This window comes from Sus scrofa, chromosome 12 (assembly GCF_054392235.1).
Source record: "Sus scrofa isolate SSC_HxYL_T2T_F1_AM1 chromosome 12, Sscrofa_HxYL_maternal_Yorkshire_Landrace_v2.0, whole genome shotgun sequence".
NCBI classification, from domain to species: Eukaryota; Metazoa; Chordata; class Mammalia; order Artiodactyla; family Suidae; genus Sus; species Sus scrofa.
Window position 1 is genome coordinate 18,798,155 of NC_139394.1, and position 24,134 is coordinate 18,822,288.

A 24,134-nucleotide genomic window follows, 5' to 3' on the forward strand; every position below is an offset into this window, starting at 1 on the left:
ATTAGAGCTACAGCTGCCGGCCTACACCACAGCCATAGCAACACAGGATCTGAGCTTTGTCTGTGACCCACACCACAGCTCATGGCAACACTGGATCCTCAACCCACTGAGCGAGGCCGGGGATTGAACCCACATCCTCATGGATACTAGTTGGGTTCCTTACTGCTGAGCTATGACAGGAACTCCCTACTTCACATTTTTTAGGTACCATTCAACTCTGCCAGAGCTGCCTGACATGTTCTGGAGCCAAAGTATGTATAGGTTTGCCCCACTATCTGAAAGTAGAGTGTTCCTAGGATAACTTTTTTTTTTTTTTTTTTTGGCCACACCCGGGGCATATGGAAGTTCCCAGGCTGGGGATTGAACCAGCACTGCTGTAGAAACAATGCCAGATCCTTTCCTGCTATGCCACAGCAGGAATGTCCCCTAGGAGATCTTGCATAAGCCAAAATGGTGTAAAACAAAGAAGCAGTTACCTTAGGATACATCTTGCTAATGGAAGCACAAAATAAATCGAGATAAGGCACAGATGCTCAGACACAGTTCAAAGCTATGGCGGCTTGATGCTGAGATGCTGAGTGTGGTCCCGGGGAAGGAGTTTGGTCGGGCCACTCTCACTGCTTGGGGTACTCAGGGCCTCAAGGGCTGCTGCAAACATGCAGAATGTTATTTTTGCTTTTCATCTTTTTTCATTAAGGCGAAAATCCTCTTCTAATTTCTTTCAGTTCGGGAAACAGGTACTAATGCGGGTTTCTTGTGAAAGCAAAGAGGCAGGGAATGAAATTTCAAAAAATGGGAGATGCCTATACTTTTCTGATGATCCGTTTGGACCAGATCTGATGTTCCATTGAGGGGTATGAAGTGGGATGGAAGAATTGAGAGGCAGAAGCAATGACGTTAACAGCAGGGTTTTCAGGAGTTCCCTGGTGGCCTAGCAGTTAAGGACCCACTATTGTCACTTCCGTGGTTTGGGTTCAATCCCTGGCCTGGGAACTTCCGCATGCTGCTGGTGTGGGGGAAAAAAAAGAGAGAGAAAGAAAGAAAATAAAAGCAGGGTTTCCAGCCCAGAACAGAGAAGAGAGGGCAGGCCTAGGCTTCAGGTCATGACTGAGGTTTGAGAGGGATTCTTATGGGTTGCCTTGCCCAGGAACCCAACAAACAAACAAAAAGAAACTCCTGCAGTGGAGGAGATTAGGGGTAGAGGGTCCAGATGTGCTGGGGGAATGGAGATGCCGGAACAGAGTGGAGGCCAGGAATCCAGGCCAGCACAGCACTGAGCCGCACGGCCCCTGCACGTGAACGGAGGTGGTCCTGGGCGGCCGGCTCACCCTCCCTGGGCCCCGGCCCCCGCTGCTGCAATTTCCCGTTATCTCCTCTCTGCCCTTCCCTTCCTTCATCCCTGCCCCAGCCTCTCTCATCTTATCGACAGTCCCCTGAACAAGCAGGACTTTCAGAGCCAGATAGCTCGGGGCCCACAGTGCTCTGCAGGGGAGGATGGGGATAAGGAGTTCCCAGTTCACCCCCCCTGTGGGGGAGGGGCTCAGCTGGGCCTTGCTTGGTCTCCCCCTGCCCCAGGCAGGGCGAGGAAAGAACAAATTCTCTGAGGGCTCAAGAGCACGGTGCCCTTGGGACCAGATAGCGATTGTATCCAGCTTTCTGGACTCTCTTGGGAGGTGAGGAGAGGCTGCTCTGGCTTCAACCATAAAAGGGAAGTTGAGTCTTTGGCCTTTTGGCACTCTCCTCCTCAACTCCCATCTGCTCTGCCAAAGCCAGAGAGGGCGGTTTTCTTTGCTGGGAGAGCAAGGAAGCGGAAGGGCCAGGCCCTCCACCCAGTCAATGGCTATTTCCTGACCGAGAATGGAAAACTGTACCCCTTCCTCCCGGCCTCGCATCGCCCAGTCCTGGGTGCTCCCTTCCCACCTTCAGTGCCCAGTCCTCACGCTCCCTCCAGGGCCAAGGAGGACAAGGAAGCGTCCCGGGACTCGGTGGGGTCATTTACAGAGAGACACAAGTTGGTGTGAGCTCCATGGAAGCCCCGACATGATCTTTAATTGATGGTCCTGTCCTGCCTCCCCCCGCCCCCCGAGCCCCAGATGACATATTTACAGGATGCTGTATGGAGCCAGTTCCAGGCCCGGGTCAGTGCAGCCTTTGTTCCTCCCTGGGCACTGCCAGGGTGGGCCAGGAGGATGCAGACAGTGGGAGCAAGGTGGACTGGTTACCGGAAGTATTGCCTTCTCCACATCCCCACCCCCATGTGCACGCACACACAGACGGGTCCCGTGTGTGCAGAGGTATTCACACTTGTGCGGAGATGTGGATCCAAATGCTTGTGCCAGATGCATCACCACCCGTGTGCCTGTGTTTCCCACCAGAGGAGGCCTTATGGTACCGCATCAATAGTGCAAAACTCAGTCCTCAGCCTCCCGCCCCTGCCTCAGCCTGTGTGGCTGGTGGGGCAGGACTGGCCAGAGGGGTACCCTGCCCACCCTCCTTGCTTAGGCAGTGCCAGCTGGAGCTCAGTATCAAGAACCCCACTGCAGCCACATCTGGCCACTTAAAGGTTGTCAGAGGGTCTCAGTCCTCAGTTTGCCTTGACGGGTGGGACGGGTAAACAGGAGAGCCATTTCTTCCTGGGTTCCTTCTCAAAGTTACTCCAGAGGGACTGAGATAGGAAGCTCCGAGGCCCTGGGCTAGTCAGAAACCCCTGCTGAGTCTGGGTTGGGGTATCCCCGGGAAGAGGGGCTCCGTTCATCTGGTGGCTTTCATCCAGAAGGTAGCTTGACTCCCAACTCGCCTCCTCAGGCTGTTTTTCAGAGTCAAAGGAGCCAGAGCTTCTCTGTCCCAGGTGAGCAGTCGTGAGGCGAGGCCACGGGCATGGGTGGGTTTGCGGGGGAACTGAGGGATTCTGCCTGGCCTCAACCTCAGGCTGGCCTGCAACAGGGATCGGAGACTAATGAGGAAAACAGGTGTAAACTACTCGGCCCCGGATGGGGGTTACAGAGCAGAATGGGTTGGACAGGGCCTTGAGGACTTTTCTAGAAGCTGAGGATCAAACACGAGACCTGCCTTTTCCTACCTCCACTTGCACAGCACAGGCAGAGCCTCTAACCCTCCAGGCACTGGGCCCCCCCTGGCCTCCCCTCCTTGGGAGAGCACTCCCTGGGGAGACAGCCCAGCCTGGGACCTTCAGGCCAAGCAGGGGCCACCTAAACCCTGAGTCAGCCCCAGAATCACCCTTCTTGAAAGGGGGAAGGTGCCATGTTATTTCAGGGACTATATTTTCTAGGACCGCCCCCCCCCAAACACGTGTCTTGGCAGGGACAGCAGGACGGTCGTTTTGGAATTGAAGACAATCTGGGACGTGTGGTCGCCGTGCCCACAGCATAGGCCTTGGGCACGGAACAGGCAGCTTTGGTTTGAATCAGCACTCGACTTCTCTCCAAGCTCAGCAGGGCTGGGCGGAGGGGGCAAGCAGGGAGGCCAGGCCCCTGCTGGCTTGGGGACGCCTGTGTTCCTCCGGTGAGAAAATTCCAGGTGTGACCATCCCTGGGGTGGGGTGGGGAGCCCCGAGGGATGGCCGGGCCTCAGCTCCTCCAGTTCCCCTGCAAATGTCAAAACACCCCCACAACTGGCCCCAGCACCCCCAAAGTTACATTCATTAGTTGAGCTTCAGTAAAAAAAAAAAAAAAAAAATGTAGATGGCAGCCCCCTCCCCCTGGGCTCCAGCTGCCTGGTCCCAGTGCCTGGTTTTGAGGAGGAGGTCATCCCAAGCCACCTCCACTGGTGGCTGCCTGCCCCACGGGGGCACCCCTCTAGCCCTCCCCCTGCCCGACCTGAGCTGTGGCAATCCATGATGATGGAAGCTACATTCACACAGGGAGAATTGGTGGACAAGGCCAAAGCCGCATGAGGTGGGGTGGGGGACCATGGGGGAACTGCCCTCCAGGCCTGGTCCACCCTGGTGGTGTGAGGGCAGGGCCGCAACCCGGCCCCAGACCCCTGTGGGGCCAGGAGTTGAAGGGCTGGGCCCGGAAGACATTTGCATGGTGCCTCCCTCCGTGGCTGGGTGGGGGGCAGCCTCCTGGTTCAGGGCAGAGACGGCGGGTGCGCCAGGCTCGGAGGGAGGGGGTGGCACTTAGGCCCCTCCGGACCTGGAACGGAGAGGGGGCATCAGGAGAGGGTGTGAGGCAGGGCTCAGAGGGATAGCCCCCCGAGCCAGGCCCCTGGAAGTCAGTGCTGGGCCCTGGAGGTGGCAAGTCACAGGCTGGCCAGGGAGGGGATCTGGCGGGAGGTCAGACAGCGGTGACATGAAAGACAAAACAGATGGGACGCAGAGGTAGGTTCCCTTCCCGGGGGACCGGGGCTGTGGGGGGCAGGGGCACAGCTCCAGGGTCCTCGCAGCCAGCAGTGCTCTGGCCGTAGGAAGGGCAGGAGTTCAAGGACCAAGGCCTGAGAGGGGGGAGGGGGCAGGGGGCGAGTTGAGGACTCTCTTCCCGGAGCGCGGTTCTCCCACCCCTGTAGTGACAGCGGTGACAGCAAGGGTGGGGGAATCAGCCCCAGCTCCCCATCGACAGAATGCGAGGTGACGAATGAGATGGAGGAGACAGGGACAGCGGGAGGGATGACGTGGCCGGCGTCACACTGCCCCCTGCTGGGTCGGGTCGTACCTTCCCCGGCGGATGTTTCTTCAGGAGCCAAGGCGAGGACGCAGAGAAAGGAAAAGGAAGGAGCCTGTGACCTTCCCTTTCTCCCAGGGAGGGGCCTTCTGGCTCCCAGGAGACTCCTCCCCCAGAGATGGGCTGGCGGGGGACGGGGGACGGGGGGGAGGGGGGGAGGGGTGTCAGGACTTAGACGCTAATGACAGACCCAAGGAGCACTACCAGGAAGCCCTACCAAAGTTGGGTCCTGGGTTTGAGTCCCGACTGCAACTAACTCACTGCATGACCCTTGGCCTCAGGACCCTGTTTTGTACATTGAGGGTTTAGCCCAGCTCAAGGGCCCCAGACTCTGATGTCCATAGAAACACGGTGAGCCGTGTGGGGCCTGGGGACTGAGGACTCGGGCAGATCCTGCTCAGCTCCACTCTGCGACCAAGCTAGAAATATCCGGATTCTTTCTTTTTTTATTTTTCTCTTTTTAGGGCTGCACCTGCGACAGGGAAGTTCCCAGGCTGAGGGTAGAATCGGAGCTGTAGCTGCTGGCCTACACCACAGCCACAGCAACGTGGGATCCAAGCCGTGTATGCAACCTACACAACGGCTCATTGAGCGAGGCCAGGGACTGAACCCACAGCCTCATGGATGCTAGTTGGGTTCATTCACCGCTGAGCCACAGTGGAAACTCTGGAAATCCGGATTCTTAATGTAAGATCTAGTTTTTTTAAATCTGAGCAATTATTTTTTTAAAAAATGTTAAAACAAGACCCTGTGGGCTGGCTTGGCCTGGGAAGCATGATCTCTGGTTTAGCGGACCTCCCAGGGAGGCCCCCTCGACTCCAGTAGCCTGGGGTTCCCATAACCCTGAGGATGCCAGGGGGTGTCAGGGGCGTGTGTGTGTCTTACTTAAATCCCCAGCCCGTGCCGCCCAGGACGATGGCTGCAACCAGGACAGCCCCGGCGATGGAGCCAATGATGATGTTGGTGCCACTGGGACCTGGGGAAGAGGGCAGGGCTTGGTTGGCTGGACAGGCATGGAGAACAGGAAGGAGAGGGCCCCACCCCGGTCAGCTCCACCTCACCCTTATATCTCTCTGTCTCCCCCGTGGGTGGAGACGTGGGCAGGGGGTTGTGGATACTGCAGTCTTTGCCTGTCCAGTCTGGCTGACAGATGCATTTCCCTTCGTTGCTGCAGACCTAGAGATGGGGTGGGGCTAGCAGAGGTGAGCAGGGCCCTGTCCCCTCTTGTCAGCCCCTCCCATGATCCCCGGCCTCCAGGTACCCACCCCATGGTGGGAGCAGATCCGACGGTCCCCACTGCCCGGGCAGGTGCTGAAGTTGAAGGCAGAGGCTGGCAGGCAGCGATGGTCCAGGCACAGCATGTTGGGCCCGCAGGCTGTGCCGTCCTCCACGTAGCTCAGGTCTGAGCCATCAGCCAGCTGCACATGGCCACCCCTGGAGAAATGGCACAACCAGCCTCTGCCCTTGCCCCACACTCCACCACAGGGCAAGCTCCCCTCCCCAGCCACGGTCTCAGTCCCCACCTGCAGTCCAGCTCCTTGCCCTGGTGGTAGAAAGTGACACTGCTGATGTCTCCCCCTAGGTCCCCCAGGCGAGGAGCTCCAGAGATGTTGACACAGAGGAGGAAGCCACAGAGCACGTCCCTGTTGGGGGAGTGTGGAGACAGCGGGCCCCAAGTCTGAACTCAGGCCCAACTACTGACCTCCTAGCTGCCCTCTTCCTAGCCCCTGATTTTTCTTTTCTTTTTTTTTTTTTAGGGCCGCACCCATGGCACATGGAGGTTTCCAGGCTAGGGGTCGAATCAGAGCTGTAGCTTCCAGCCAACACCACGGCCACAGCGATGCCAGATCCAACCCACGTCTGCAACCTATACTACAGCTCATGGCAATGCCCGATCCTTAACCCATTGAGCGAGGCCAGGGATCGAACCTGCGTCTTCATGGATACTAGTCAGATTCATCTCCACTGAGACACGATGGGAATGCCATCCCTGATTTTTCACATAGTCTTCCCATTGGGACTCACAAGCTGCCTCATCTCTGAAAAAACCTTCCCCAGCCCCAGAGCCCCAGCCCCAAAGCGGGGGAGGCCCAGCCTGAAGCTTGGACTACTCACTGTTTATTGCACTGGACCCAGCCTGACCCCTTACGGCCACAGTTCCCACGCTCTGTCCCCTCCACATTCAGTTTCTCGTAGCAGAAGCGATCAGCAGCCGCTGTAGGGAGATGATGCCAGGCATCACCCCACCCACTCCAGAACCCACCGGGGACCTCAGGCCCACACCTCCAACACTGACCGGACCCACAATCCACCTGCGTCCCTGAGATTCTGAGAAGCCACACGTCCAGTGGAAGGCATTTCAGCCAGAGCCCGCCCCCTCTCCAGCCTCTCAACTCTAGGTCCTCCAGAGTCCCCTCTCCTATCTCCAGCCAGACTCACCATGGCCCCAAAGGGCCTGGCATTGCCGGTCCCGGGTTTTGCAGCGACCTCCATAGCAGCGGCCCTGAGAGACAGGAAACAAGAGACAGTCACTAAGCATAAGAGACTGCACTGAACCAGAGACCCAGAGGGAGAGGAGCTCCACCCCATCATACCTGTTCATGGTCACAGTAGTAGCCATCCAGCTTGTGGAGGTTAGGGGGACACTGCGGAGAGAGGGGCTGGACTGAGTAGTGCTGCCCCAGGACTGAGGTCTGCCCCAGGGAGGAATGAAGGGTGCCAAAGGCTCAAGGACAAGAGGTATGGATTGGCAGGTCCCAAAGCCTCTCTACTCTCCCTCAGTTCCCTGCACCTACTTCACAGGGCTGGGACTTCTAAATGCCTGGCATGTAATAAGGACTTAGATGTTAAAATGATATTATTATCCACTGTGATCCCTAGCACATACCAGGAACCAGGCCAAGCACCGGGAACGCCAGCCAGATTATAAATACTGCTTTAATGATTGGAGGAGCAAAGCTAGACGCCCTGAAGAACCCCTTTCTCAAATGAGAAACTGAGGCTGATCAGAGGCAGCGACGCCAACAGCGGAGTGGAGGGGCGGGAACAAGTTGCCCAGCAGAGCCAAACCGATAGAGATAGTGATTGCCTCGCCTGGGGCTCTGCCAGGGTGGCCAGGCCGGGCGGACCTGGCTCGAGTCTCCGGTGCAGGTCTCCGCGATGTCGCACTCGTTCACGGCCTCTCGACAAGACACACCCCGCGGCTCGTACTAGGGAAGGGATATACCGCAGGGCTCAAGCAAGAACCAACAACCAACCCGGCGCTTGCCTATCTCCTGGTCCGCGCCTCAGCCAGAACCCGGCCCACCCAGCACCGCCCCTCAGGCCAGCTTACGGTCCCGCCCCTCCTGCCACTTCTCAGCAGTTGCCCCGCCCCTCTCCTCGTGGCCCCGCCCTCAACAGAACGGCGGGGTCCACACGCCCCGCCCTTCTCCTTCCCCATTGGCGCTTTCTTCGTCCCTACATATTTGCTCGACCGCCAGCGGCTCCTCCTCCCTATGTCCCGCCCCCTATCTGGAAGTCTGCAGCCCAGTCCCTCCCCGTCTCTCCGCCGCCGTGCCTCCCCGCTCCCCCGGCGTCTGGTCCCTCTCACCTTGCAGCGGCGACAGCAGAGCCCGTCGCTGCACATGGCGTCGTGAGTCAGGGTGCATTTCTTGCAACAGTTCCCGCCCGAGCGGCTGCACTCCTGAGAGACGCCGGAAGAAGGCGAGTCCTGACCCTACTCACTCAGACCCTCCCTCGCACTCACCCCCGCGGCCCCCGCACCAGTCTCGTACCTGCACCGAGCCGCAGTCGCACTCCTCCCCCGCCTCCACGAAGCCGTTCCCACACTCAGGCGGGTCCAGGAGCTGGACCGAGAAAGGGTGTTAGGAGTCTGGCCAGGGGCCTGCCCAAGCCCTGCTCCCACGTTTCCCGCCCTGGTACCTTGAGAGGCTTGTTGAAGAGGCAGCTCCCGCCGCCTTCTTGCAGAAACTGGTTGTACTCGTCGATGCTGCAGCGCGAGAACTTGCGGGGCAGGTAGAACCTAGGCAGAGATGAGGGGACCATGCCGCTGAATCCCTGCCAGTCCATTCTTTCGCCCCTTCTCAAGATTGGGAATGGGGTGCACCGGGGGATTCAGTCACTGACTCCAGGAGGCTGAAGATCTACGTGCCTGGACACCGCACGAGAATCCTCTTGCCTGCCCATCAAGGGGGAGCGAGAGGGGGGACGCCGCTTCAGCGGTCTCCGGGAAACCTCCGGACTCGAGTCTGAGGTCTGTGCGCCAAGGAGCGAAGGTGCCTCCAAACGAGGCTTTGGCGTCGCCCAGTGGCGACAGGGCGCACTGCAGCCCGGACAGTTTAGGCGTCCGGCTGAGGAATCCGCTTCCCTGCGCAGTGTCCGCAGACAACTGCGCTTCTTGGAATTCTGAGTAGTCGCCAGAGCTGGGTCTTCTGAGGACCTCGGGTCCAGGATGTTACCCAATGCTCACTCTTGGACTCCTCCCGCCCAAGACTCTCCCCCAGTTTGTCCCCAGGAACTCACCCAGTGTCCTCCATGATGCAACCCAGCCAGTTGTCCGGACATTTGCAGTCCCCTGAGAGGCGAGCCAGGTGAATTTAAAGGGAGGATGAAGGGCTGCCCCCCTCCCATGGGCACCCTCTTCACTTCTAGAGTAGTTGGATGTGGGTCTGGGCTGGGCATGGGGTCTTCACTGATACCTGCTGAGCTCCGGTGTTTATTCCACATCATGCCCAGGTTCTGCCCCAGCGTCTGGGCCAGTGTCACCGCCATGGCCCCCATGTTGTCATACTTGGGGTGAGGAAGATGGAGCACAAAGATGTCTACACGCCTCCAAGAGGCACCCGGCTCATGCCCATCGAAGCCCCTCTCCCTCCACCCCCACCCCAGCCACGCCCCCACACTGCTCACCTCGTTCACACCCCCACCCCTGGACAGTGAGCAGATGCCCCCCACGTAGGCAGCCCCGCTGCTGGTGCTCTGGAAAGTCCTGCCCCTGGAAGGGAGAGGGTTGTCAGGAAATCCTGCTGCCTTCCCAGGGGTGGCCCTGGGGGGGGCTCTGATGGGGAGACAGATGAGCTCCCACACTGGAGCCCCTCCATGGGGGGGGGGCGGGTAAGCACTGCCCTCCATGTCAGCCTGTGTGACCCCAGGCAAGCTCCTTCCCTTCTTTGGGCTCATAAGTCAAATGAAGGGTTCCTAACAGATCATCTCTATTGCAAGGACTTTTTTTTTTGGTAAGGTAACTTTTAAAAAAATTAAAAAATTTTAAGGCCACAGTAGCAGCAGCAGCATATGGAAGTTCCCAGGCTAAGGGTCCAATCGGAGCTACAGCTGCCAGCCTACACCACAGCCACAGCCACGCCAGATCCGAGCCGCATCTGTGACCTACACCACAGCTCACAGTAATGTCGGATCTTTAACCCACTGAGTGAGGCCAGGGATAGAACCCACGTCCTCATGGATCCTAGTTGGGTTCTTTACCACTGAGCCACAACGGGAACTCCTAATCAATTTTTTTATTATAGTTGATTTACAATGTTCTGTCAATTTCTGCTGTACAGCAAAGTGGCCTGGCTATACATCTGTATACATTCTTTTTTTCCACATTATCCTTCATCATGTTCCATCACAAGTGATTAGATATAGTTCCCTGTGCTATACAGCAGGATCTCATTGCTTATCTTCTATTGCAGGGACATTTTATCATTATTTCCCCCCTGCCAGGGCTTCAGGTCCCTGAGGAAGGGATGCTGGGACCATTTGAAAGAGGAAGAGGGCATGAATGGGAAGTGATGGGAGGAGGAAGACCACGCTGGGTAGGGAAAAGTGCCATCCACCTAAGATGCAAGGGAAATGCCCAGCCACTGTTGCAAGGGGCTGGGGGCAGGCACAAGGGCAGTCCACACCCCACACCCTGCAAGAGCAGCTGGCCCAGAGCCATGTTTAGTAACTGTGCACTACAGCAACCAGCAGAGGCTGGCCAGGTCCATGGGATGGGGGACTCACGAGAAGAGGTGGGTGGCATCACTGGGCTCAGGCAGGCCCTCCCGCCGGTAGACCATGAGCCGGGCCAGGGTCTCCAGGAGGTCGTCCTGTACCTGGATCTTGTCCCCATCTGCCCACGTTTCCATGGCAACCAGCACGATGCGGGTGTTGAGCTGCTCTTTGTACATCTGGGCCAGGAGGGGAAATGAGGAAGAGGGCTGGAGGGTGGGAGTGGATGTGGGGGAACAGGGCTGGGGGCGGGGTCTCAATCTGTCCCTCTAGGAAGTGGGGGTCAGAGGCTGATGGTGCCCTTGAGAGCTCACCCCAAGGATGTGTACCGTGTGGGGGGGCGAAAGGAGAGGGACGAGAAGGGAGGGCTGCTCACCACGTCTGCCAGGTTCACCACGGACTTGGCAAAGTTGCTGGTGAGGACCACCGACTGTCGCATCTGCTCAAACTAGGAGAGGGGACAGTGGGTGGAGGGCAAGGCTGCTTCGGACTCTCCTGCCAAGGCCACGCCCAGCCTGGGAACCTACCAGCTGGTGGTCGTTGATCACGATCAGCTCCACATACTTGGTCTCACTGTGCACTGTAGGGTGCCCCCGACGGACCTGGGGGTGGGTGGGCACTTGGAATCAGTCCCCACCAAACCTGGCATCATGACCAAGCCATGGACAGACTCGGGGGGGGGGGGACTGTACTCCAGTCAGGGCCAGTGCCAGCTCCCCTGGGATGGGGTGGGGGTCCCATGCAGCCTCTGCATGAGGGCAGGCAGCCTCAGTTTACCCACCAAGGGGATGTGTATAGACAACAGCGTTAGGGAACGGGGTGGGGGGGCCTCATCAGTCTGGGCCCTCCTTTGCCCCCCCCCACAGATGGGGATGTCCTCCTGCTCAGGACCCCAGCCTGAGGTCTTTGCAGCCGGAGGTCTGTGTGGGCCCCCGTACCTGCCTTTTCCTTCTCAGCCTCGGCCGGTTGGGAGGAGCAGAGTGGGCAGGGGCAGCAAACAGGCAGCCTGGGGGAAGGGTGCAGGTGAGGGGGGCACGGCCGGCTCCCTCCCTCACCCCACCTTCCCTCCCTTACCTGGTTCCCTGCATCCGAGGGGAGCTGGGAGGAGAGGGGTCCGGTAAATGAGGTGGGGAAGGGGTCCCTGCAACGAGGGCAAATTAGTTCTTGGGGAGGCTGATCAGGTCTCCTCTGAGCCCAGTTGCGGGGGACAGCTCCAGCCCTTCCCCCACCCCACCCCAGGGTGACCCAGAACTGGCCAGAGCTCCCATGTCGGATCTGATCTCCCAGATGCTCAGATTCCGGGCTCAAGAACTGGGGGTGCCCTGAGAGACAGGGGCAAAGGACACTGGAGCCTGAGGGGAGGTTACTCAGGGGACAGAGGGGACATTGGAGCTGGGGGCACACGGGGAGGGAACGAGAGCTGGGGTCACCGTGGAGGGCAGTGAGGCTGAGGTTACCGAGGCAGGAGGAGGAGGAAGCAGCAAAGGCCACTAGGGTGACAGCCACTGGGATGCTCTGATCGGGGCAGGGCTGAAAGAGGGGACCGTGAGGGGCTCACCTGGGGAGGTTCCCGAGGCCCAGCCATCTCTCGGGGCTCCACGATGTAGGTGAAGTTCCCGTCAGAGAAGACCCCACTGCAGCAAGAGAAACGTGGCTCCCCACCATCCCCAGGGCCAGGCTGGAGGCTTGTGCCAGCCACCCAGCCCTCCCCATACTCACTGCAGCCCCTGGCAGGTGGACAGGGCCGCGAAGGAGTGGGGGTTCCCTCGGAGCTTCCCCTGGTAGTAGCAGTGGTCGCCAGCCCCCTGGAGGAACAGAAAGGGTGAGTGAACGTGCCCCCCCTCCCGGCATGAAGGCAGAAGAAAGTGTGAGGGCTGCTGAAGCTGCCTTGTGGGCAGGTGGCTGCGGTCCCTGGGTACATCTGGGGACCTGGACCCTGCCTTGACTCTGGCTGTGCTCCTAATTTGCTGTTTCACCCTGGGCAAGTTCCTAGCCCTCTCTGGGCCTCCTTTACTTCCCCTACAACATGACAACGTTGGACGAATCAGTGGCTCTTAACCATGAGTTGGGGCTGGTACAGGGATCACAGACCCCTTTGAGAAGAACAGTGACGTTCATGTGACACCTGATGTGTGCCAGGCAGAGTTCCATTTATTTATTTGTTTATTTAGCTTTTTATTTTTATTTTTATCTACTTTATTTTTTTTCTTTTTAGGGCCACACCTGCGACATATGGAGGTTCCCAGGCTAGGGGTCCAATTGGAGCTACAGCTGCTGGCCTACAGCACAGCTACAGCAACACCAGATCTGAGCTGCGTCTGCAACCTACACCACAGCTCACAGCAACACCGGATCCTCAACCCACTGAGCGAGACCAGGGACCGAACCCGCAACCTCATGGTTCCTAGTCGGATTCGTTTCCACTGCGCCACGATGGGAACTCCCAGGCAGTGTTCTAAGCACTTCCCGTGGATTGTTCACTTGATCAGATGAAAGCTACGGACTCACCCCCAACACACACCAAGCACCATTTCACATGGTGTGTTCAGAGATGCTACTGCCCCGTGGGCCACCCCTGGACACACTTCGGCTGAGGAAGTGTGAGCAGCGTGTGTCCTCCTGGCTGGGTTCAGGGGTTACAGGGGACCGGCGCCCCCCTCCCCTCTGCTTCCTGCAGAATTACTTGTGCTCCAGTTACTGAACAGGCTGGAGGGGGAGGGCCGAGGCTATTTATAGACACTCATTCATCTTTGCTCAGGCCCCTGGGCCTCCCAGGCTGGGACCCTGGGGTCCCAGGCAGCCAGGAATTCCTGGGGTCTCGATGCTGAGCAAGAGGCATTTCCCCAACTTCTCCCTCCCAGAGGAGCCTGGGCCTGGAGCAGGGGTGGGGTCCACACTGGCAGAGAGGCCCACAGGGGGGTCAGCCCTCTGGAGCTGAGCAAGGGGAGCACGGGGCCACCCTGACTCCACTCCATCCTGGCCGTGGAGTATACCCCGGACCCCATCTCTACTCCTGATTCCACCTCCTGTCCCTTTCCAAAGGCACTCACGGTGCTGTGCTGGGTTGTCCCCTCCCGGCTGAAGTGGCGCTCCACGTATTGTGAGGAAAGAAGGTGACTGAAACAGACAGAGCGGGCAGGAGGAAGGAGGGGGTCCCAGTGGGGCTGGTCCTGCAGGGGTCCTGCCCCAGCTCAGACCCAGGTCCCCTGCCCGGGCCCCCAGCGCCCCCGACCATGCCTTGCTGGCTGCCCGCTGCCCTCCCCCAGACTCAAGGCCACACTCACTGGTTCAACTCCAGGTCCAGCGTGAAGTTCGAGTTGAAGGCTGGGATAACAAAGCTCACCTGGGCCAGGTGGACAGGCTAGGAGGAAAGGGGGAAGGCAGAAGCAGAGTCACCTGGGGAGACTGGAAGGCGGGACTTGGGGGGCGGGGGAAACCCTAGTACAGGGAGTAGCCCTGGGAAGGGATGGCCCAGCCCCGGCAGCTGTGGGAACCATTGGTTTGGGGGGAAGAGGCTTTACACAAGCTCGTCTTCCTCCAAGACCCTGCTCCTGTCCTGGGAGAGGGGCAGAAGTGTGCGCCCCTCGCCCAGGCCTCCCTGCTCTCTGGTGCCAGCTCACCCTCTCTGGTGTGGGTGCCTCCTGGGTGCCCTGTCTATGGGGTGGAGAGGGGCAGCTCGGCCTGCCCACTGCTTCATGCCAGGCCTGCCCCTGCTGGCAGGGCCACCCACACCCCCAGGTGGACTAAAGGGAGGCCCCTAGAGGTATCATGGGAAAGGGCCAAGCAGGAGATGGGGTGCACTGTGACCTGGACCTGCTGAAGCAGGCCCCTCCCTTCCTGTCCCCCTACCCTGGCTCCAGCCTTGATGTATGGAGGAGGCTTCATACGTACTCTGCAGACAGGGATGGAATGGGTTAGAGTTGGGTGCAGGGCCCCTGGAAGCTGGGGTGATGGGCAGATGCCGTCCTGACAGGAAGAAAGAACTTGGCTCCTCTATCCCCAAGTCCATTGCCCTCTGCCTCGCCCAAAGCAGCTCATCTTTAATATTTCAATCCCATGGTTAATTTTTAAACACGGAAGTTTTCCTGATAAATTTTTCAGAGGGGCCTTTGGAGCGGGGCTGGGAGGCTCCCGGTTGTCATGGCAACATACCAGGCCTGACCAAGATGGCTGCCCTCCCGGACCTGGGTGCCCAGCTACCACGGGGGGTGGGTAGTGACTCCAGACCTGAAGCTACTGTGCCTGGAGGGAAAGCGACCCCAAGGGAAGAAGGAGCAAGAGGGTCTCTGGGCTGACAGGGAGTCCACCTTCTCGGCTTCTGGGTCTCTACCCCAAGCCTCAGGTCTTACAAAAGATCTTGAAGCTGGAGTTCCCATTGTGGCTCAGCGGAAATGAACCTGACTAGGATCCATGAAGATCAAGTTTTGATCCCTGGCCTCACTCAGTGGGTTAAGGATCCACAGATGCGGCTCAAAGCCTGCGTTGCTGTGGCTGTGGCATAGGATGGCAGCTGCAGCTCCGATTCAACCCCAGCCTGGGAACTTGGTATGCCAAGGTTGAGGCCCTAAAAAGAAAAAAAAAAGAAAGAAAGAAAGAAAAGAAAAGATCTCGAAGCACGGGAAGGGCCTAAAAGGAACTGGAGCCTTCTTCTATTCATTTTTTTCTTTTCTTTTTAGGACCGCACCTGTGGCATATGGAAGTTTCCAGGCTAGGGGTCAAATTGGAGTTGGAGCTGTAGCCCCAGCAATGCCAGATCTGAGCCGTGTCTACAACCTACACCGTGGCTCAAGACAACGCCAAATCCTTAACCCACTGATCGGGGCCAGGGATGGAACCCAGATCTTCATGGATAATAGTCAGGTTCGTTACCGCTGAGCCACAGTTCATTTAAGACCGAAATCCATATCCCCACATGAGGGTCCCACCACTGGCTGTGCACATGAGAGGAAGTTTGTTGCCTTTCTTTTGAGGGGAGCAGGCTACAGGACAGAGGGGAGCCACAATGTCTCAAAAATCCCATAGCCTGGTGCTGGCAGGTGTCCTGATCAACCACCTAGATTTCTTTCTTTTTCTTTCTTTTTTTTTTCGCTTTTTAGGGCCACACCCATGGCACATAGAAGTTCCCAGGCTAAGGGTCCAATCGGAGCTACAGCTGCTGGCCTACACCACAGCCACAGCAATGCGGGATCCGAGCCACATCCACAACCTACACCACAGCTCACGGCACTGCTGGATCCCTGAGTGAGGCCAGGGATCAAACCCCCATCCTCATGGATACTTGTCGGATTCATTTCCGCTGCGCCACAACGGGAACTCCCAGCCTCCTAGATTTCTAACTTTCACCGAGTGCTCAGTATGTGCCAGGCACTGTTGTAAATACTTTACAAATCTTATCATATTTGATCTTCACAAAAACCCAGCGGGATAGAGGCTACTGTTATCCTCATCTGACATATGGGGAAACCGAGGCAGAGAGCAGCTAACTAACTTGGCTTTGAGGCCAAGATCATCCGGCAAGAAGTGGTGGAGTTGGGATTCAAGCCTTGGGAATCAGCTTCCAGGGCCTTCTCACCACAAAGGCCGTGAGGGGCCCTCGGAAACAGGGTGAGGCAGGGTGCAAGGTCAGAGCCTGGCTGGGCAGCCGTCTGAGCCCCGAGGGCCCTGACTCACTCTGTCCCGGGCTGCCCGAGGCTCCCAGCTCCATCCCGAGCCCCTAGAGCATCGATCACACTTGAAATAGAAAGTCAAGGACAAGGAGTCACTGCTTCCCTCTCCCCACCTTGGCCCAGACGTCTCCACTCTCCCCCTGCCCCGGCTAGCTCCGTCCCTGATACCTTGGTCTGGACCACCCCTGCCCTCCCTGCCTGGGCCACCTCTGCCCTCCCCTGCCCTCGGGTCTGTGCCCGCTTGTTCATTCTGCCCCCTCACTGAAAGCCTCTATGCCTGACCCCACACTGGCCACCCGGGGGAGCAGCCTGGCCAGGCCCCTTGCCTTGATCCCATCCTCTCAGGCTGGCAGCCTCGGGGATGATCCAGCAACCTGTCTGAGTCTCAGCTCTTCCCCATGGAAAGGGTAAGACCAGCCCAGGGCAAGGCTGTGAGGCTGGCTTGCACCGCAGGGGTTGTCCGGGGCCTGGGGGATTCTGGAAGAGCCAACTCTGGGGCTTGCAGAATCTCTTCTACTCAGGAGGTCAGCGAGCAAACCCCTCTGGCTTCTCTCTGTGCGGACCAAGGTGACCCCAACTCAGGGGAAGGCCCAGACTGGTGGGGAGCAGACACCAGGTCCTCTCTGTCCCCCCCCACTTCCTGCCACCTGCCAAGGCCACATCCCCCTCCCTCCCTAGCAAGTCCTAATTGTTCCCCAGCAAGACGCAGCTCAGGCCGGGTAGGAGCAGCGACTGGGCAGTGTGAGGACAGCTGCTGGGGCTGGGACGCAGGCCCGGGAAGAAGACGAGGGAAAGCTGATGGCAGGGCAGGTTTGCCTGGGCTAAAGCAGGGGACACAAGGGGACACCTTCTGTCTGCAGGAAGAGAAAGATCAGGCAAATCCACCTCAGTCCCTGAGATCTCTGTACCCCAGGTGCCTGGGGAGGGGGCTCCTGCTGGCATTCGAATCTTAAGTCCCCACGCCCAACACACACACACACACACCCGCCCCCAGCCAAGCTTTCTGTCTGTGCTCTGTCAAAGCCCAACCGCTCCGGCCGGGCTCGCCTCCTGCCCTGTCCAGACCCTGACCTCTCCCGTGAGCCCTCAGTCCCTCCCCGGGGAGCACCTGCTGTCCCGACTGCTGCCCTCCTCTGTACCGCTGCTGGTGACAGGCCGCCCGGGTCTCCACCCTGTGCCCTGCGCTTGCCTTCTGTCCCCGGGCCATCAGCTCTCAGGTGCTCAGGCTCACTTGACCTCAACTGGCCCAGGCCGTCTGGTGCTCATTTTCTAAACGCCAGGCCAAGGCTCCGGGAGAGACACTTGGAGGTGACTGGCCCAGGGCCACGCTGGGGAGGAGCTGGGTCAAGGCTCACCCTCGGGCTGGACTTTCTGTCTCTCAAGGCCGCTGTGGCCACCTGGCTGCGGTGACTTTGCCTTCCCCAAGGCTTCCCTGTCACCAGCCAGTCCTTGCTCCAGGCACCTGCTGGCCCCCACCAGATATGAGGGCAGAGGCCAGGAGGCACTGAAATCCCAGAGTCACAAATACAGGTGCCAAGGCTCCACCATGGACCTCCAGAACCACTGTCTCGGGAAGGGGGATCCAAAGATCCTTCGGGTTCCCAAATGGCCCAGAAAATTCGAACATCCAGGAGCTTCCCCTCAAACAGTCACCCTGAACCCCTCCTCCCGAACCTCCATCTCGGGCCACAGCCTCATCCACAAAGCCTGCGCCCTCCCACCCCGCAGGGCGTTGGCCCCTCTCCATTCCTGGCTCTCAGCCATGTCAGTTTCTTCGGTCACTGATTCACCTCTTCACACGGGTGGCCTTTAGTCCCCTGGGGCTCAGGCTACACCTGCCCTTCTCTTGCCTGGGGATTCAACACTTACATTAATGGAGAGGCATCAGGAGGCCCAGTGAGCTGCTTACCCTCAGTCTCCTCGTCCAGTAAAATGAGGTTGTCATGAAGGCTAAATGAAAGCCCTTCTTTTTTTGTGTTTTTAGGGCTGCATCCATGGCACGTGGAGTTCCCAGGCTAAGGGTCAAATCAGAGCTGCAGCTACAGGCCTACGCACAGCCACAGCACTATGGGATCTGGGCCTTGTCTGCGACCTACACCACAGCTCAGGGCAACACCGGATCCTTAACCCACTGAGCGAGGCCAGGGATCGAACCCGCGTCCTCATGGATACTAGTCTGGTTTGTTAACCTCTGAGCCATGATGGGAACTCCCTTGAACGGGGTCTTGAGGAACTGGATAAACCACATGGGCTGCTGGCGGCAGATGGAGAGGAGCCAGAGAAGCTGGGGGGACCACTTGGGAGAAATCCCCCACCCAACCCCGGGTCCCCCAAGATGTGCTGAGGCTCCATGTATAGCAGGACAGCAGAAGTCCCCGATAGAACAGTTGGATGAATTTCTGATAATGGGATTTGACCTAAATTTCTGAGGACAGAGTCACTTCCTTACAGGGTCATTTGTCCCTCTGGGGACAGACACTGGGCAGCTGGGTCCCTCTAGGCAGCCAGGAAGGGTGCTGATGCAAGGTCAAGCCCACAGGCCAGAGTCTGGCTGGGGCGGACTCAAGACGCCTGCCTCGTTGCTCCCCTCCCCCGTCCCCACTGCGACCTGCCCAGAGCCTGACAGGTAACCCCCAAAGGCCTTGGCGCCTGTTTCTGACACCCAGTTCCATGCCACACCTACCCACTGGCTCCCTCAGGAGGGAGAGTGGGCCTCACAGATGCTGAACATCTGCTTTTGCTGGATCCTGGCAGGACACCCGACACCCATCATCTCGTCTAATGCTGGCAGCAGCCTGAACGGGTGGAGACCTACCCCCATGTCACGGATGGGGAATGTGAAGGTCAGAAGGCTTCAGAGGCTCGCCCGGGTCACTCAGTCAGAAGCAGTGAAGCCGGGACCCACGGAGGCTGTCCCGCCCCAGACCTACTGGGTGCGGCCTTTCAAACAGCAGCTGGGCTTCCCGTGTGAAGTCTCCCTCCGCTCAATTCCATGGCAGGTGGGGTTCGCAGCCCTCCCTGGAGCAAGCTGAGCCCAGTGCAGATCCTAGCCTTGGCTTCCAGCCCCCAGCCCCCTCCCAAGAACCCTTCCTGCCTCTGATCCTAGGGCAGAGCTGTGACCTTAGCAGCAGAAACCACAGCAAGGTCTTGGCCCTAGTGGGGTACTGGGCTCCAGGCCCAGACCCTGTGACTCCCTGCCTGTGCCTGCCATCTTGCAAGGGCTGGGGACCGAGCCTTGCCTAATTGCCCCCCACCCCTTGACATCAAGAAAATACAAACACCGCAGCACACGCCCTCAGTCAAGGGCTTCCAGGTGGCGTTGCCAGCAAATGCTGGCCTGGGCAGCTCTCATAGGAGCTCAGTCCAGTGACTGAGGTCCCTCCCCCAGCTGGCTGGGATGTGGGTCTGACTCTGGGGCCTGGGTCCCTCCATCCACCTGTTCCCTTTCCCACATCCCACCCTCTCCGTGGTTCTGAAGGAGTCTGGGTTTCCCAGCAGCAGGCACAACCCACACAGCAGCTTTGTGTGGATCAGAACAAGAATCCCCTCAGAACACACGCAGCCCCATGAGCTCTCTGACATCATTCAGCCCACCGGCCCAGGCACGCTTGTGCAGTGAACAACCAGTCCAACTGTACACTGTGGCCCTGCTTGTTCTGCCACCTTATCTGCCAGCTGCAGGCTCCCTGTGATCACAGGTTTCTGCACTTCCAGAAGCTTCCCCATCTCTCAGGCCCAGCCTGCTTCTAAACTGGGCAGAAGTGAGTGTTGAGAGTCGTGGCAAAGAGGGCTGAGTCCCCCGTGCCCCTCTTCACTGTACCCCTAAACACGAGGCCAGCGCGCACTGGCTAAGAGGGCTGTTCTAGGCATCAGTTTTGACCATGCTATTTAAGGGCTGTGTGACCTGCAGCAGTTACTTCACCTCTCTGTGCCTGTTTTCCCCATCTGTGAAACAGGAATAATAATAGCCTCACCTCCTGGAGTTGCACTGAGGATAAAAAAAAAATCAGTAACACAGAAAAAGAGAAGAATTCCTGCTCCACTGAGGGCCCAGTAAATGGCAACTTCTCTAGCTTCTAATCCCTTCCTGGCCAGCTGCCCTCTCCCCCAGGCCCCCTCGCGAAAGCCAGGACTCCTTTCCCATCACACCCTCCTGGCACTGGGTGGTCTGAGATGCTTGCTCTCATCATCCTGATTTGAGGGATCCGCAAACTAGGGCTCCGTGCTAGGTGCTGGGACAAGCCCGGGGCCAGAGCAGGTTAGCATGGGCCCTGTCACCCCAGCCCTGCGGCCAGCGCGTGCCCCCAAACTTGCCACATGACCCACAGCAGATGGAGATCTTGCTGCTGACCCAACACTTTGCTTGGCCTGAGGTCCTAAAGCAGTGCCGGGGTATCTTAGAACAAAGCCTCCCAGTGGCAGGGTGGGGCCCTTCCTGTGGGGATGTTGGGTTCAAGGCTGCACTGGCTCCACCATCAGCCACTGAGGTTCTGAGGCCTTAAGTGCTCCAGGGAGGAACGCCCAGGGGGAGGTAGAGGGGCCTCCTTCCGGGCAGGGGAGAAGCCTCTGCACATGTCTGTTGAGTCTCCCTTGCTCCTCTTCCACCTTGGGCTGGATGGGGTTGGGGAGTGCCTGCTGTGCCAAAATCCAGAGAGCGCCCGAGGTGGGACAGCACAGTGGGGAGTGCCCTGGTGTTGGAGAAAATGACTCCACTGATTAAGACCTCATTGACTTTGGGCCAGTTACTTCACCTCTCTGAGCTGCAGTTTGCACATCTGCAAAATGGGCCAACAAAAGTTACCTGCTTTACAGGGTCGTGAGAATGCCTCCTCAGGGGAAACCGAGGTACAGACAAGGCAGGCGACGCATTAGTCCCCTGGGGAGGCTGCAGTGAGGTCCCAGGGAAGGCTCAGTCCCATGGAGATGCCCACTGGAGGGGAGCCCTGTCCCACAGAGCCACGGAACCCTCCACTCCCACCCCCAGACACCCCGTTGGGCTTATTCAGACCTGGCCACCCGCACATGTCACGCATGCACACATGCCACCCGGTCACCCAGCAGAACGACACCCCGAGACACCCCCACCCCCCACCCCCGTCCTCTGCAGACTCCAGCCATCCAGTCCAAACGCACCCACCCCGACCTCCCCACAGTCACCGGCAGGCACCACCGTACCTCAAAATCCTGCCCCCACTTTCTCCCTTCGGGAAGGACCAAGCTTCAGGCGCACCCACACTTCACCCCTCCCTGGCCCCCAGCTCTCCCTCATCCCTGTCCTCTGACCCATTCTCCAGTCGGGGCCTCTCCTAAAGCACCAGCCTGGGTGGACTCCCAGCAGCCACTTCCAGCCAACACAGCCTTGGGCGCAGAGTTCACAGGTAGCGGGGCGCCAGGGAAGAAAGCCAGGCTAAGGGCCGAACCCACCCAGGGCACCCCATCCCTACTGCCCATCTACCACCTGCCAGGAAGCCTGGGCAGGCCCTACAGGTAGCCCCCACCTCCTTCCCCTCCCCCCCATCCTCACCAGCCCGCCTGCTCGGGACCATTAACCACCCCTCCCCCCTCCTGCACTGCCCTTGACGGATGGTCCATCTATTATGCATGCCGGCTTCCTGCTCCATTCCATTTCCCGAGACTCCGTCCCCTGCACCCCCCACCCCCCTCCACCCCCCCTAAGGGCTTTTAACCAAGTACATTAGGCAGGGCCAGATGCCAGTCTGACAGATGTCCATAATGTTAGCCTCCGTTTCCCTCCTTCCTCCCTCTGCCCGGCCCAGTTTACCTCCCACCACTCCCAGCTGCCCAAACTTCACGGACCTCGGGTGTACCCCCGCCACTGTCCCTCCTCTCCACCTCCTGTTTCTGCCAGGCCTTCGCCATCCCGCCCTCGCCACCCCCCTTGGCCTGGCTAACTTTCAGCTTGGAGCTCCTGGAGAGCCGAGGCGTTCTGAATGAATATTCCATCTGGGTGATTATTATTCACATGATATTAATTAATTATTAATTGCAATTAATCTCCTTCGTTCCTAATCTTCCTCAGGGAGGCAGGAGGGGCCTGGCAGCTGAGAGGGACAGGGGGTGAGTGCCGTCAGCGTGTGTGGAGGAGCCTGGGGCCTCGAACCCTCTCCCATGGCCCCACCCTCAGCGAGCACAGGAAGGAGAATGATTCTGTTAGGGGGAAACTGAGGCAGGAGCAAGCACAGAGCTGTTCCCCCAAAGTCCACTGAGGGTGGCTGTGGTGGGAACTCCGGGGCCCTGAGCCCTCTCTGGGCTCTTCGCTGCTTCTCCCCGCTCCCCATTGCCCTCCTCAAGCCCCATCCCAGGGGGAACCGCTTGCTCTGGCAGGAGAGGTGTGACCAAGGCTGGATAGAGCCCTCGGCCTTCAGGTCCCGCTGAGGGCAGGGGATCCCCACCCTGATGGGAGGGGGCCTGGAGCAGGGCAGGTGAGTGCTCCCACTAGTGGGCTCCAGCACTCGCTTGGCAGCCCGTTGCACACAAGGGGAAGCTGCAGGAGCCAGCTGTTGAGGAGGAACTGGAACCCTGCCTGACCCAGGTCTCCCCTGGACTCTAAGGCCTGCTCCAGCCCCCTGGCCTCACCGCCGGACCCCACTCACCGGGCCTCCCGGAGGCTCCTGACGGACCCTGGTGTCCAACTGCTGCTTTGGGACCTCTCCCCCGGAGCTCCCCCCCACCAGACGGCTGGGCTCTGTGACCTCCGGGGCTTCCGGGCCCCCCAGCTGGGGAGAGAGCCGCCAGCGCAGAGCTCCGGCAGGACCCCGGGTCCCCAGACCTGGGGAGAAAAGGCCATAGCTGCAGACAGAGGCCCCCCCGTGGGGCAAGAGACTTGGGGAAGGAGTGGGTACGGCTCGCCCCATCCCCCACTCTGGGGTGGCTCCTGGAGCCCTGGGAGGACTGGGTCGGAGGATCTGCTGCCCTGCAGAGGAGGGAAGAGCTCCATGGGGAGGGGGCCGGAGCTGCACTCCGGCCCGACCGTCACGACTGCCCCCCCACCTCCAAGCCGCAGAAACCTGCAGAGTCCACCGGCCGGCGGCAGGGGGCTGGCCGCGGTGGGGCGGGCCAGATGGGGACAGGTGGGTGCACGCGTCCTCCCTCCTCCCCCGCCCCCCGCCCTCCCGCGCTCTGGACCGGCTGTCACCCCGAGCACTGCAGGAAAATGTGGCTGCAGCAGAAACCGCCGCAAAACCCGGGGCGGGGGCAGGGAGGGGGCGCCGGGCCGGGCCGGGCCGGGCCGGGCGGGGGTCACTCACCGGGCAGGGGGAGCAGCGGCAGCAGCAGCAGCGCCGCGATCGCCCAGCCCCGCAGCCGCCTCATGGCTCGCTCATAATCCTCCGGGTCCGGGGGCTGCGGCGGCGAGCGGCGCGGCGCGGGCGGGAGGAGGGGCGGGCGGGGAGGCGCGGGCTGCGGGAGCTGCGGGAGCCGCGGGCGGGGGGCGCCGGGCTGCCGGGCGGGGGGCGGCCGGGCAGGCGGGGGGCGCGGGCCGGCGGCGGCGGCGGCGGCGGCAGCGGCGGGGAGGGCGCCCGGCTCAGTGCGCTCCGGCCGCGGCCATCCCGGCGGGGCGGCGGGCAGGGTTAAGAGCGGAGCGGCGAGCACGTGAGCCGAGGGCCCGCCCCCGCCCCCGCCCCCCGCGGCCCCCCCCCCTAGCCTGGCAGGGCCGGGGCCGCCGCGACGGGAGGACAAAAGAGGCGCCGCCCGGGAGCTGCCTTCCCGCCCCTCCTCTGCATCCCGGGGCAGGTGCAAGGCGGGGCGCAGCCGGGGTCCCCTTCGCGGTCCC

At 59.8% G+C, this 24,134-nt stretch overlaps 1 protein-coding gene across 4 annotated transcripts; it reads right to left on the reverse strand.

Moving 5' to 3' along the window:
• Positions 1–2,012: 2,012 nt before the first annotated feature.
• ADAM11 (ADAM metallopeptidase domain 11) lies at positions 2,013–23,910 on the reverse strand. 4 transcript variants are annotated; one of them, XM_021066855.2, is made up of 27 exons: positions 23,611–23,910; positions 22,957–23,132; positions 13,961–14,037; positions 13,727–13,793; positions 12,396–12,481; positions 12,235–12,310; positions 11,751–11,817; positions 11,615–11,682; positions 11,204–11,278; positions 11,053–11,124; positions 10,689–10,855; positions 9,591–9,675; positions 9,380–9,470; positions 9,204–9,255; positions 8,604–8,703; positions 8,456–8,527; positions 8,272–8,364; positions 7,808–7,888; positions 7,274–7,324; positions 7,119–7,182; positions 6,795–6,894; positions 6,203–6,322; positions 5,945–6,113; positions 5,741–5,855; positions 5,565–5,655; positions 4,671–4,688; positions 2,013–4,154 (listed from the first exon to the last, which is right to left on the reverse strand). In XM_021066855.2, the coding sequence occupies exons 1-27, from the start codon at positions 23,672–23,674 to the stop codon at positions 4,139–4,141; spliced, it is 2,313 nt and encodes a 770-aa protein (XP_020922514.1). In that variant the 5' UTR covers positions 23,675–23,910; the 3' UTR covers positions 2,013–4,138. The 4 variants fall into 4 exon arrangements, with proteins under 4 accessions (XP_020922514.1, XP_084839173.1, XP_003131395.3 ...); XM_084983047.1 differs by having other exon boundaries at positions 11,619–11,682; positions 23,611–23,692; XM_003131347.6 differs by having other exon boundaries at positions 2,013–4,688.
• Between the last annotated feature and the right edge of the window lie 224 nt (positions 23,911–24,134).

Coding starts and splice junctions, on each gene's coding strand:
- ADAM11 (XM_003131347.6), bottom strand. CDS start 23,674: ATGAGGCGGCTGCGGGGCTGGGCGATCGCGGCGCTGCTGCTGCTGCCG. Junction 11,683..11,750: donor CCTCGGATGCAGGGAACCAG/GTAAGGGAGGGA, acceptor CCCTTCCCCCAG/GCTGCCTGTTTGCTGCCCCT. Junction 5,856..5,944: donor GGATCTGCTCCCACCATGGG/GTGGGTACCTGG, acceptor CCCCATCTCTAG/GTCTGCAGCAACGAAGGGAA.